The sequence below is a fragment of the Scardinius erythrophthalmus genome (genome assembly GCF_964197995.2).
Source record: "Scardinius erythrophthalmus genome assembly, chromosome: 9".
NCBI classification, from domain to species: domain Eukaryota; kingdom Metazoa; phylum Chordata; class Actinopteri; order Cypriniformes; family Leuciscidae; genus Scardinius; species Scardinius erythrophthalmus.
In genome coordinates, this window is record NC_138229.1 from 13,728,736 (window position 1) to 13,742,988 (window position 14,253).

The 14,253-nt window shown below is 38.2% G+C and overlaps 2 protein-coding genes across 2 annotated transcripts; both read right to left on the reverse strand.

Moving 5' to 3' along the window:
- Positions 1-665: 665 nt before the first annotated feature.
- Positions 666-1,995, reverse strand: LOC308695850 (apolipoprotein D-like; the record flags this gene model as incomplete). Its single annotated transcript, XM_081374096.1, has 4 exons — positions 666-907; positions 998-1,086; positions 1,289-1,407; positions 1,876-1,995. 4 exons carry the CDS (start codon positions 1,993-1,995, stop codon positions 666-668), a joined length of 570 nt encoding a protein of 189 aa, XP_081230222.1.
- A 7,356-nt stretch (positions 1,996-9,351) lies between these two features.
- Positions 9,352-12,161, reverse strand: LOC308695283 (apolipoprotein D-like). Its single transcript, XM_081373380.1, has 5 exons — positions 12,085-12,161; positions 11,860-11,994; positions 10,534-10,652; positions 10,251-10,339; positions 9,352-10,160 (listed from the first exon to the last, which is right to left on the reverse strand). Exons 2-5 carry the CDS (start codon positions 11,977-11,979, stop codon positions 9,919-9,921), a joined length of 570 nt encoding a protein of 189 aa, XP_081229506.1. The 5' UTR covers positions 11,980-11,994; positions 12,085-12,161; the 3' UTR covers positions 9,352-9,918.
- Positions 12,162-14,253: the final 2,092 nt, after the last annotated feature.

The following is a 14,253-nucleotide window of genomic DNA, read 5'->3' on the forward strand; positions in this document are numbered from 1 at the left end:
TTAAAAGCTCTTCTGCTCCTGAACTCTTCTTTCTTCTTTTTCAAATTGTATTAATGTCATCTGGATGTCATCATTAAAATTCTTAGTTATTTATTGGCAAAATTTTAGAAAGGATGCATTTCTTGCAAGAGTATAGCCTACAAAAATTCTTCAATATAGCTAGTTGAATATTGGTTAACTTTATAATGTCAGTTGCAAGGCATAGCAAGTTATTACCTTATTACTGTATTGTTTTGGTCAAAAAGCAAATGTTTTACTACTAAATAACAGGTGCTTTTATGCAAAGCAAATGCCAAGAATATCTTACAACAAAACCTATAACAAAACAAATGACAAAAGACAGCATTTTGATATGTAGTCCTTTATTCAAGTCTTATCCGAAGTCTTTGATTTATCACACAATATATATTATCTAGACAACATTCAACTGTTTGAAGAAAGAAAAGTGACATCAGCAATGGATAAATAGGATTAAACTAAAAGCTTTAGTTTACATTGCGACCTACGATTCAGAACATATTTATTCACATTCTCATGCCACAGACCACTGATTAAGAATATGTTGTGGGAATATTACAGAAAAAAAACAATAATAATGTAAGGTCTTTTAAAAAAAAAAATTAGACCACAACACATCTCACAATAGCTTATTATTCAAGGCTGTATTAAGGCATGCCGCTGCACAGTCCCGGTGTCTGGTCGGTCTCAGTAAAACCATCAGTACTGATGCCTTGGGATTTGAGGATGTCTAACAGCGCAGAGACGGTCTCCTTGGGAAGTGTGCGTGTCCTGCTCATGATCCAGGAAAACTCAGCGTGAAAGAGACCGGCGAAATCAGAGCATGAATAAATCAGGGTGTATTCATCATAATCAGTGGCCAGCACCCAGTAAGGGGCATCAGGAGCATCTGAAAGAGAACATCATGGATAAATCAAATCAAAGATTCATTAATAAAATCAAACTAACCAGCTGAAAAGAATGATTTGTTTAGACTTACTTTCAAAGAAGCTGACTTCAAGTTTGGCAGGCTCTGATGCATCTACAATCTTGGCAGTTCCCTCAATGAAGCTGACAGTGCCATTAGCACTGTGAGGATGTTCAGAGAAAAGATATTAGGTTCATTTAAGCCATTTCAGAAGAAAGTGCAAAACTCTTTTTAATATTCTGAATATCAGAATCAATTTTATTTTATTTATTATTTTATTTGTAAATATACTTATTATAGTCCGAATATAAACAAATGTATGATATTATATTTATATTGAACTATTTGCCCATCAATACTTACAGAAGCTCATCATTTCGAACCAGGACAATGCCGTCACTCAGAGTGTAAGTGGCCTGGCAGCACTCGCCCAACTGGAACGGGGCTGGAATCTTCATGATCTCATGCCATCTGCCCATGTACTATAAAAGAACAAAATGATAAGTTATTATAAATAAATCATAAAATTATGCAACAATATTTTTTTTACTGTGATAATACAGGTAATTTTGTGGCTGAAAATTAAGTTTCATATGAACAAATGCTAATATTTCTGCTACATTGTTTTTGTTATCAATATGGGATTTATTTTATGTTGACAAAGTGGTTCAAAATTATGTTTCTGATACTAAAAAAGTAAATATAAAGATTAAGAAACATTTACAAAGTAAAAAAAAGAAGATATGATTAATAAGTCATGGTAACTTATGTTTTTACATTACTTTAACTCATCAAAATAATATTTTTTGTAAGTTATTTTTTTTTAAAGTCTGTTTAATGTGATTTAAGTTGAAATGACTTGTACAACCAAGTTAATCATAAAGCCAGCAGCTGAACTTAAGCTTTTAAATAGGTGGATTTTTTTTTCCAGTGTATAAGCAAACGTTTACCCTAGCAGGATCAAAGTTTTGCTGAACAGGAGGTTCTGGACATTTTCCAGAGCTGATGGACTGAGCGCTGACCGCCAGCACGGACAGCAAAGTCAGAGACAGAACCTGAAGAGCCTGCATTCTTTCAGTTTGAACCTGAAAAAACAGAAATTCATACTTAATGAGCATAACAATTTAATGTGTATTAAAGGTTGGATAGTTGCAGACTCAAAGCAATCGCCTTACCTGTTTGGACTCAAGAGTGGAAGGTAAAGAACAGTGACAAAGTTTAGTATATATAGACTGTTACATCTTTTCGTTATATCACAAACTCCACCCTCTTCAACTTAAAAAAAACCTCATTAGAATAGGTTTGGGGAACCTGGGCATCTGCTCAAACAGATGTTGAAGGTTAAGTAAACACACCTTGAGTTGAACTTCTCAGAAGAAGGTGATCAACAAGTCACGGGTATAGCTTTCCACATCTTTGAAACTAAAGCTTTAAAATAAAACTCAAAAGGTTTCCCGAAAATTAATTTGCTGTCAGTATTTTAATGACCAATTATTTTGCTTACCGGTATTTTACATGATTGTACATTTTAATAATAAAATCATTAATTTTGTGACAAAACACATAAAAGTGTTAATTGGTGTGAATGTGATAATCTAAGTCCCATATCTGTCACGTTAGCAACAATTTAGCCTGAAGAAATGCATTTTAAGCTAAAGACAATCAAAACACTGATATAAAAGGTAGCAATTCATCATTTAAAATGTAATTCTGCACCATCTCTGAATCATTGTGCACATCTGTGATTTACGTTTTCCTGAAGAAACTACCTGAATCCATCAAGCTTTATAGTTTTACAATTATGTTGGTTTATGATAAAGCACTTTGCTTTCAAGTCTGACAACTTTATTCTCATTACTACATGAATTTGGATTTTATGTTTTGTCACATTGCATCTTGCAACTTTCAGGGTGAATATTGTTTTTCCTTTTCTAGAATTAAATTACACCCTTAATGTTTAAACATTTGGACTTTTTAGTCTGCAATGAAGGTTCGAAACTTTGAAAATATATTTAAATAAAAAATAAATTGGCCAATATATCAATAAAACTCAAAAGTTTTTGAGTTCTTCATATAATATCCATGAAGTTATTCAATGTTTTTCCATTCATCCTTTTGTTACAAAACTTGTGTCCTTAATTGGAGGTTGAGTCACACATCATATGTTCTTATCACACTAGTGTTGTTTGAGTTATCACACCTAACATGCAAAACACACAACACATGAGGATACGGCCCTTATGTAAAGACACATGTCTTCTGCATACATTTTGGGGAGAAATAGCCTGCACGTGGCTGTTGAATTGCACTACTTAAAAAAACTAATAATAATATAGGCATTGCATTAACCATGCTTGCATATTTTTAGGGCTTGCATTTTTTATGGGTTGAAAATGTAACTGTAATCATAGCCGCGAGAGTGAGACAGCGAGATGATTGACTGGAGGATAGCGGAGAAAGCCCAAGATAACAAACAACAACAGCAAAAAAAAAAAAAAAAAAAAAAAAATTCAAATAACACTTTAACCACAAACTGAACGTTCATTTTAAAGGGAAATTTCCAAATATCTTTTATTTATTTGTTATAATGCTGTTGTTTTATGTATTCCGTCTTAATCGCTTTGTTAATACAAGTTTAATAGCCTACTATGCGGGGTTTTTTTTATTGTAACCTACTATTTTATGGTTGTTGTGTTTTCATTAAAAATAACAATGAACCAAAAAATAAGCATTCGTTTGAAATTTGAAAATCCATATGATCTTTCATTTACACGTGTTACAACGCGGGTATATCATCTCATCCGTCTTATTCGCTTTGTTAATAACGAATAGGTTAATGTTAATTTAAAAAAAAAATGTTATTAAAAGAATGGAGGAAGATGTTGTCAAACATCAGAAAAATCTAAATAAGCGCTACAGATGCTGAACGTCATTAACAAATATTTCTTGATAAATGTGCAGGTGTAATGGATAACATGGTGTTATCACAATTATTTCCCGACCGGCACATCCCTATTCAATGTTAAAAACATGTTACAGGTTGATTCTATTTCATAATAACGCTAAAGGCTTCTTAACATAGCCTACTTACACTCGGTTGAAGAGTCAATATGTGTTAATTTACTGTAGATTACAATTTGTCCTTAGTTGGTGACCCAGTGATTATAATACAGCATAAAATACAAACACATAAACACACGTAACATTTATGCCTATAGCTAAAGCACGACACAAGTTTTTTTAAACTTTATTTTTATTACCACCCATATTTTCCCCTGGCCTGGACTCCACGCCAGGGGTCACCCTCAGCAACCTTCCCGCGGTACTAGCTAATTATGCAGTGTTGCATACAGAGTTTATATTTAAATCATTTATTTTCCTATAGATCACTTTACAGTGATGGAAATAAACTTTTCTTAAAGAGTGTTAGGCCTATATCAGTCTGTTAGCACCCTATATCGATGTTGTATACTGTAAAAGACATTGTCCAGCAAAATTAGGTTTTTGTAAGAAAAATGTTGTGAGCAAATGTAGAAATGTTTTTTGAAAACCTGTAAATATATGTCATCACTTTCTTAATATTCAATCAACACAAATTGCAGTAAGATATAGGTCTGATTAAATCTGGAAATCTAGTAAATCGAGTAAAGTAAATAATTACAAGTAATGTGCATTACGTAATCAGATTACTTGTTGATGTTACGAGTAAAGAAACGCATTACAACAATGTACATTACGAAATCAGATTACTTTTTGATCTAACAAGTTACATACATTATGTAATCACGTAACTTTTTTTGATGTCAATGAAAATTACATTCTAATAATACAAATACATTTATTTACAGTCAAAAAAAGTCACTGCAGATTAAGTATTTTCAAAATGTGCAACTATGCCATCAAAACCCATGCAAATTCAAGAAAATGCTTTTTTAATAGCTGTCCACTGTAGTGACCACTATGCATGAAAGGGTTAATTTACCATCATCGGTACCCACCACCATCAGCAGTTTTGCATAACAATATTTGCAATGACCACCCCTTGTCCAAAACTGAGCGTATATTGTCTAAAAGAAGAGTTATCACTGCTGCGTATTTACACTTGACTGATCATTGGTCTGTGCTTCACCCGCTCTGCGCTGTCTAGCGCAGCACCACAAAGATTTAAAGGGGTGGTATATTGCCCTTTTCACAAGATGTAAAATAAGTCTCTGATGTCCCCAGAGTGTGTATGTGAAGTTTTAGCTCAAAATACCCCACAGATATTTTTATATAGCATGTTAAAACTTTCACTTTTGAGGGTGAGCAAAAACGCACTGTTTTTGTGCCTGTCCCTTTAAATGCAAATGAGCTGCTGCTCATGGCACAGGGGGCGGAGTTTCAACAACTCATGTCCTCTTACCTCTCACAAACATGCGCTGAATATTTCAAAAACTTTTAGCCTTTTATGTTCAAACCGGACAAAGATGGAGAGACTCAAGAAGAAGTGACAACATGTTGAATGCAACAGGACGTTTCTGAATGGTTAGTTGGTAAATTTATGTAGCTTATGTGTAGTTATCTTCTTCTAGTCATTGATTAGCATATTCTGTCATGATAATCTATAAATCGTGTTCAGTGGGCGGGGTTTATGTAAATTCTAGGGTTGGTGATGTCACTAACCCGGGAGGAATGTGGTGTAGTCCCTACCAGACGTTTGTTGTAGTCCTTAAAAAGCAATTTCTTTCAAATAAAATACCTCCCTTAGCTTTGAACTTGCAGATGTTGTTTATGCCCAAACAGCAATATTACACGCTAACTAAAGTTAAGAAAGTGAAATCATAATCAACCACCCCTTTAACTCTACACAGCTAAATAAAACCGACTGGGTGCAGATTCATATTTAATATTTCTGATATAATTATTTCTGTGAAACGCCTTAAGTTGGACAGAGGAAAGCCCAATCTAGGACCTGCCCTGTACAGTTTAAGAAGCGGTATGCAGAGCCATAGGACTATTCATTTGTTGAACAGACCTGGGGAACTACTGATGACGTCACATGCTCAGATTTACTTGACCAATCGGCTGAGAGGGGCGTGTTTTCTCGTTTTTGCTTATTTAATTTAAAATTGAAAAACAAACTATCAAAAAGTACACAGACCATCCAGACACCCTTGGCACAACCCTTGGCAATGGCCCTGAACGGTGGTTCAATGTCAACATTGTGACAACGCTGTAACAACTTCACCACACAATGTAGTTATAGCAACCTTTTGGCCATGTTGTTAAAACGTTGTTAGAAGGTTGGGTACGTTGTGCCAACGTTCTGTGTTTGCTGGGATTATACACTAAAGTTAGGCTAGTAGGCTAGACTACTACAAGTTTGGGGTCAGTAAGATTTTTTTTTTTTTTTGTAAATAAAGCAGTGAGGCTCTTTTCTCAAGGGCCTGTCCCACAGTTTAATAATATTATAGACTTTATAAAAATATGTTTCTTGTAAAGCACTGTGTGAAATGGGGGGTCATGGAATGGGCTTCTCTTCCTGGCCCCAGTTTATCACTTCATCCCACTTGTTCCACAACATCCAGTAGGCCTAGTCGTCATCAGCCCATGAGACAAAGGACTGCAAAGCACTATCCACCGCTAGCTTATCAATTTCACAGCTGCACAACTCAGACATATTTCACAAAGAAATATAAATGATCTAATCAAAGCAGTGGCTGAGCTCAATTTAGAGTATTCATGGAATGCAGACCATGGAATTTAGCAGATGATCCCATAGGCCACTCCAAGAAAAGTTCCATTCCATTTGTTGATGTTATGTTATTTTACTTTTTGTAATTCTTTTATTTTCATTCTCCGATCGCTGGCTTCTGATAGGTACTCTAATGGGTAGAGAGTTGAGATTTTTGAGTTGGAACGTCAAGGGCTTAAACCATCCAGTTAAGAGAAACAGAGTTCTTGCTCATCTTCGACAGCTCAAAGCAGAGGTTGCAAGAAACATATTTACACATCGCGGAGCACAATCACCTCATTCGTGGCTGGGATGTATAAGAAACGTCTTAAACTTAAATCAGAGCTCAACTTGCTTTCAACCAATGAGATAGAGGGCCTTTTGCGGAGAACTAGGAGTGTTTTTTATGAAAGTGGGGAAAAATCCAGGAAAGTTTTAGCTAATCAGCTGCGAGGGCTACGTGCAAAACAAATTATAAGTGGTCTTTGTCTAGATAACGGGGAGGTCACAACTGATCAAAATACTATTAATGACAAGTTTAGAGATTTTTATTCTACTTTGTATCTGACTCCTCTTCACAGGGGGATATCGAAGATTTTCTCAGCCGACTAAATGTCCCCACTTTATCCTCGGATGTTCGGAACCTTTTAGAAGTGCCGATTTCTCAGGAGGAAGTGGCGGCTGCTATCTCTTCTCTGCAATCTGGCAAAACCCCAGGACCTGACGGCTTTCCGTCAGAATTCTATAAAAAATTCTCAGTACAACTCGCTCTTTTTTTGACATCTGTTTTTTCTGAGTCTCTTAAGACTGGGTCTCTTCCCCCAATGTTAAATCAAGCCTGTATCTCTTTATTACTTAAAAAGGATAAAGACCCCTAGACTGTGTGTGCGTCATATAGGCCGATTTCTTTGCTCAACTGCGACGTTAAAATTTTAGCGAAGGTGCTTGCCTCAAGACTTGAAGATGTCCTCCCCACTATCATCTCCTGATCAAACAGGGTTTATAAAGAATCGTCAATCATTTTTTTTATATCCGCCGCTTACTTAATGTGGTATACTCTCAGAACCAGGCCATTCCAGAATGTGTTTGAGTACCTTTTTTTAGTTTTGGAAAAATTGGGATTTGGACAGTCTTTCTCTCTTGGATTAAATTACTTGATAGTGCTCCCTCTGCAGTAGCCCTAACAATGGTCTGCACTCTAGGCCATTTAACTTGCACCGCGGAACTTGACAGGGCTGTCCGGCTAAGCCCACTACTATTTGCTCTAGCTATTGAGCCTTTAGCAATCGCCCTATGCCAGAGTCAGCAGATCACTGCTCGTGGTGAGACCGTGCATAAGGTAAATCTATATGCAGACGATCTACTGCTTTTTATATCAAATCCACAAACTTCTTTACCCGCAGCTCTATCTTTGCTTGAGAATTTTGGTCGGTTTTCTGGTTACAGGCTTAATCTGCACAAGAGTGATTTTTTTCCAATTAACGAGGTAGATAATTATGCAACTACAGTATTCCAGCATACCACTGAAACTAGTCAAAAATAAGCTCACTTATCTTGGGGTCTGTATTACTCACCATCATAAGCATCTTTTTAAACATAATTTTGGCATGCTTCTTGAATGGATTAAGAAAGATCTTTCTAAATGGTCCCCTTTAAAGATTTCTCTCATTGGGCGAATTAATTCCATTAAAATGGTGGTGCTTCCTAAATTTCTTTATCTCTTTCAGTGTTTACCTTTATTCATTCCCCTGTCTTTTTTTAAATCTGTCGATTGCCCAGTGGTGAAACACTCGTTGAGGATTTGTATCCAATTCAGGAAATCATTTGGTTTTAGGGATCCCTCTCTTCTTAGCCCTGTGTTCCGTAATCATTTTTTTTCGCCTTCAATGCAGGATGGTTCATTCAAGAGTTTGTTTCACAACTCACAAGGGGCTAAAATGTTTCAAAGATTTATTTTTGAATAATTTATTTGCTTCTTTTGAGCAATTAGTATTACGTTTTGGTCTTATCAAGTCAGATTTCTTTAGAGTCTTGCAAGTAAGACATTAAGTTAAGTCACTTGTACCAGACTTCCCAGCAATGCCTTCCGAAAATCCTTTGGATAGGTTCCTTTCATGTAACATATTAGCCAAGGGCTCGATTGCTATTATTTATGATCAATCTGGCATCTTCATCCCTGGATAACATTAAGAGAGCTTGGGAGGAAGACCTTGACAGATCACTCTCCGAAGACACATGGAACTGTGTCCTTAAACAGGTCCACTCATCGTCAATGTGTGCTCAGCATTCACTTATACAGTTTAAAGTAGTACACAGAGCTCATATATCTAGCTCAAATGTTTCCTGGTACTAGCTCTATGTGCAATAGATGTCAATGTGCTGAGGGAACGTTAATTCACATGTTCTGGACATGCCCCAAATTAGAGCGTTACTGGCGATCGATATTTCACACCCTTTCTGCGGTTCTTCAGCATAGATTAAAGCCAGAACCTCTGCTGGCATTATTTGGAGTTGCTCCAGAGGACGTATGGTTGTCAGCATCAATGTGTAAAGTCCTTGCTTTCTCTTCCCTGCTTGCACATAGAGCAATATTATTAAAGTGGAAAGATCCCTTGCCACCCACTCATACTCAATGGATTAGAGATATGATGTCTTGTCTCTGCCTCGAAAAAATTAGGTATTCGCTATTTTTAAGATGTGGCGCTCTTTTATTGACTATGGTGATAAGTCTGTTTAAATAATGCCACTACTATTGACACTTTTTTTTTTTATGTATGTATTTGGTTGGAGGTTAATGTTTGTTAGCATGTTTGTATGACGTATTGTATGTATGCTCGGTTCTTACAATCCCATTTTGAATTAATTGGCAGTATGGACGCTATTCTAGAGATTTGATGGTGAGGGGTGGGGGACTGTGAATCCATAAGTGTCTTTCTATGTTGGAAACTTTCTTTCTGAGTAAAATGTGAAAGGATTACGCCACAAACATATAGTTAAATGGTATATGGTATGATTTTGGTTGAAGGTTATGTTCACCTTTGAGAGCATTTCATTGTATCGTATCGGTAACACTTCTTTTTCAAATTATGTATTAATGTCATTTGCATGTCATCATTAAAATAGTTAAATACTGGCAAAATTTTTAGAAAGAATGAATTTCATGCAAGAGTATAGCCTACAAAAATTCCACAATAGCTATATTGGTTAACTTTATAATGTCAACTGAAAAAAAAAATTAGACCACAACACATCTCACAGTAGCTCATTATTCAAGGCTGTATTAAGGCATGCCGCTGCACAGTCCCGGTGTCTGGTCGGTCTCAGTAAAACCATCAGTACTGATGCCTTGGGATTTGAGGATGTCTAACAGCGCAGAGACGGTCTCCTTGGGAAGTGTGCGTGTCCTGCTCATGATCCAGGAATACTCAACGTGAAAGAGACCGGCGAAATCAGAGCACGAATAAATCAGGGTGTATTCATCATAATCAGTGGCCAGCACCCAGTAGGGGCCAGGAGGAGCATCTGAAAGAGAACATCATGGATAACTCAAATCAAAGATTCATAAATAAAATCAAACTAACCAGCTGAAAAGAATGATTTGTTTAGACTTACCTTCAAAGAAGCTGACTTCAAGTTTGGCAGGCTCTGATGCATCTACAATCTTGGCAGTTCCCTCAATGAAGCTGACAGTGCCATTAGCACTGTGAGGATGTTCAGAGAAAAAAATATTAGGTTAATTTAAGCCATTTCAGAAGAAAGTGCAAAACTCTTTTGAATATTCTGAATATCAGAATCAATTTTATTTTATTTGTTATTTTATATACTTGTTATATTCTGAATATTAACAATTGTATGATATTTTATTTATATTGTATATTTTCTCATCAATACTTACAGAAGCTCATCATTTCGAACCAGGACGATGCCGTCACTCAGAGTGTAAGTGGCCTGGCAGCACTCGCCCAACTGGAACTTGGATGGAATCTTCATGATCTCATGCCATCTGCCCATGTACTATAAAGAACAAAATGATAAGAAGTTATGCTACATGATTTTGTCCTGTGATGAAAATGAAGTTTCATATGAACAAATACTAAAATTCTACTATTTCTGCTATTATTTTTGTTATCAATATGGGATTTATTTCGTGTTCCTCTTGGAACGACTTACGATAAAGTGGTCATAATTATTGTAGTATGTTCCTGATACTAAAAAAGTAAATATACAGATTAAGAAACATTTACAATAATAATAATAATAATAATAAATTATTATATGGTTATTAAGTCATGGTAACTTATGTTTTTACATTATTTTATCTCATCAAAATAATTTAGGCAATTTCATCTTTTTTTATGATATTGTATTAAATTGTTGTATAAGGGTGCTTTCACATCTGTAGTTCAGTTCATTTGGTCCGGACCAAGGGTGAAAAATTATACTTTGTAGCATTTTTCAGGCGTTTTGGTTCCTTTTCACACCAGACTGATCGCTCTGGTCCGAATCAGTTTATGAGTTGATAAAACGAACCAAAATGCAGTCACGTGACTACATCCACATCACTCGTTGGCCAGATATGTCTGGCATTTCCATAACTGCACTTCGTTTGGTCAGAATTAACGTGCGGGAAAATCCGGCTGATAACACGCCGCTGTTTACTATGGAGAGAAGACTGCGTGGGCTGATTGTATCCTTCGTCATAACGATGCGGCTGTTAATAATTTCTATCAGGCTCTGTCTGCACCTCCTCACAACTTAAAGTTTGTCCGCGAGTGCAAACTGTCAACAAACATTTCTCCTCATCCCATAATCACAGCGCAGCTGACTACGGCAACTGGTTTAGTCTAAAAATGCGCAGTTCTTTGGCAGTTGGTTCTGTTCAAGGTCGGATCACGTTCTCACCACAAACGAACCGCTCCAGAGTTCGTTTCAAACCGTACCGAGACTACCTCTTCGAGCAGGTCTCGGTACGCTTGTTTGGTCCGCTTTTGGTGCGCACCCGAGTGCGATTGCCGCATTCACACCTGCCCAAACGAACCGCACCAGTGGGGAAAACGAACTCTAGTGCGATTCAACCAAACTAAATGAGGCAGGTGTGAAAGCACCTTTAATGTGATTTAAGTTGAAATGACTTGTACAACCAAGTTAATCATAAAGCCAGCAGCTGAACTTAAGCTTTTAAATAGGTGGAATATTTTACAGTGTATAAGCAAACGTTTACCCTAGCAGGATCAAAGTTTTGCTGAACAGGAGGTTCTGGACATTTTCCAGAGCTGATGGACTGAGCGCTGACCGCCAGCACGGACAGCAAAGTCAGAGACAGAACCTGAAGAGCCTGCATTCTTTCAGTTTGAACCTGAAAAAACAGAAATTCATACTTAATGAGCATAACAATTTAATGTGTATTAAAGGTTGGATAGTTGCAGGCTCAAAGCAATCGCCTTACCTGTTTGGACTCAAGAGTGGAAGGTAAAGAACAGTGACAAAGTTTAGTATATATAGACCGTTACATCTTTTGGTTATATGACAAACTCCACCCTCTTCAACTTAAAAAAAACCCCTCGTTAGAATAGGTTTGGGGAACCTGGGCATCTGCTCAAACGATGTTGAAGGTTAAGTAAACACACCTTGAGTTGAACTTCTCAGAAGAAGGTGATCAACAAGTCACGGGTATAGCTTTCCACATCTTTGAAACTAAAGCTTTAAAATAAAACTCAAAAGGTTTCCTGAAAATTAATGTTCCGTCAGTATTTTAATGACCAATTATTTTGCTTACCGGTATTTTACATGATTGTACATTTTAATAATAAAATCATTAATTTTGTGACAGAACACATAAAAGCGTTAATTGGTGTGAATGTGATAATCTAAGTCCCATATCTGTCACGTTAGCAACAATTTAGCCTGAAGAAATGCATTTTAAGCTAAAGACAATCAAAGTACTGATAAAAAGGGTTGCAATTTCTCATTTAGAATTGAATTCTCCAGCACCATCTCTGAATCATTGTTGTTACATCCACCAGTTGAAGTGCCTTTTGATCAATACCAGTGGGCACTCCTCTCGGAAGTGCTTTATCATTGTGAACTTCATTTCCCAGTGTCCATTGCCTGTGCTCATGTTTGTTGTGATTATGTTCAGCTGTTTCTTGTTATTTTGGTTTTATGTTAACCAAGCATTGCAGCTGAGTGGGTCTGCTTTAACTGTGGGTGTCATGTAGGATGAACGCACCAATCATGATATACCTGCCAGAGTCCCCAATCGTCACGGCCACCATGCCAGTGTCTCCAGCCGTCATGAGCGCCATGCCAGATTCTCCTGTTGTCACGGCCACCATGCCAGAACCTGTAACCATCATGTTCGGCATTCCGTAACTGAGGAAGACTATCCATGGGCATTTCAGGTTGATTTTCCGTGTGGCAGACCCACCACTAACATCAGTACGAGCGGTTAGCATCCCCAGCCAGATAGTCCCAAGTCTGGGGGTCTCTGAGACTCTTCTACCATTGTGCGTGTTTCCCAGTGATGGTGGTGGCCATCTTGTGCGTGTGGGTCGTACACACTTCTCCAGCTCGTCCCGAGGCATTGTCGTCGCTCATGAACTCTGTTCACTCCAACATGATCACGGAAGTCATCAGTGAACTGTCAGTCTGCCCTGATACGACCACGGAGGTTGTCCCTGAACCCTCTGTTTGCCCTGACATGAAAGCAGAAGGCGTCCAGGAATTTCCTGTCTACCCTATCATGACCACGTATGTCGTCAGTGAACTCTCTGCCTGTCCCGTTATGACCATGGAAGTCGCCCTTGAACTCCCAGTCTGTCCTGCTATGGCCACAGAGGCCATTACTGAACTTTCTGCCCTTTGTTACAGTCCCGCTTGCTCCACCGCGGTGGTCCTCAACTATGCCTTGATGGTCTTCTGCTCCGCCGTGGGGATCTTCAGTCCCTTCTACTCTGCTTTGGTGGTCTTCTGCTACACCGTGGGGATCTTCAGTCCCGTCTACTCTGCTGTGGTGGTCTTCTGCTCCATCGTGGGATTCGTCTGCTCTGTCGTGGGGATCTTCAGTCCCTTCTAATCTGCTGTGGGATTTGTCTCTGCCGTGGGGATCTTCAGTCCCTTCTACTCTGCTGTGGTGGTCTTCTGCTCCGTCGTGGGGATCTTCAGTCTCTTCTACTCTTCTGTGGTGGTCTTCTGCTCCGCCATGGGGATCTTCAGTCCCTCCTTTTCTCCTTCTACTCTGATTTGGTGGTCTTCTGCTCCGCTGTGGGGATCTTCAGTCCCTTCTACTCTGCTTTGGTGGTCTTCTGCTCCGCTGTGGGGATCTTCAGTCTCTTCTACTCTGCTTTGGTGGTCTTCTGCTCCGCTGTGGGGATCTTCAGTCCCTTCTACTCTGCTTTGGTGGTCTTCTGCTCCACCGTGGGGATCTTCAGTCCCTTCTACTCTGCTGTGGGATTTGTCTCTGCCGTGGGGATCTTCAGTCTCTTTTACTCTGCTTTGGTGGTCTTCTGCTCCGCTGTGGGGATCTTCAGTCCCTTCTACTCTGCTGTGGGATTTGTCTCTGCCATGGGGATCTTCAGTCCTTTCTACTCTGCTTTGGTGGTCTTCTGCTCCACTG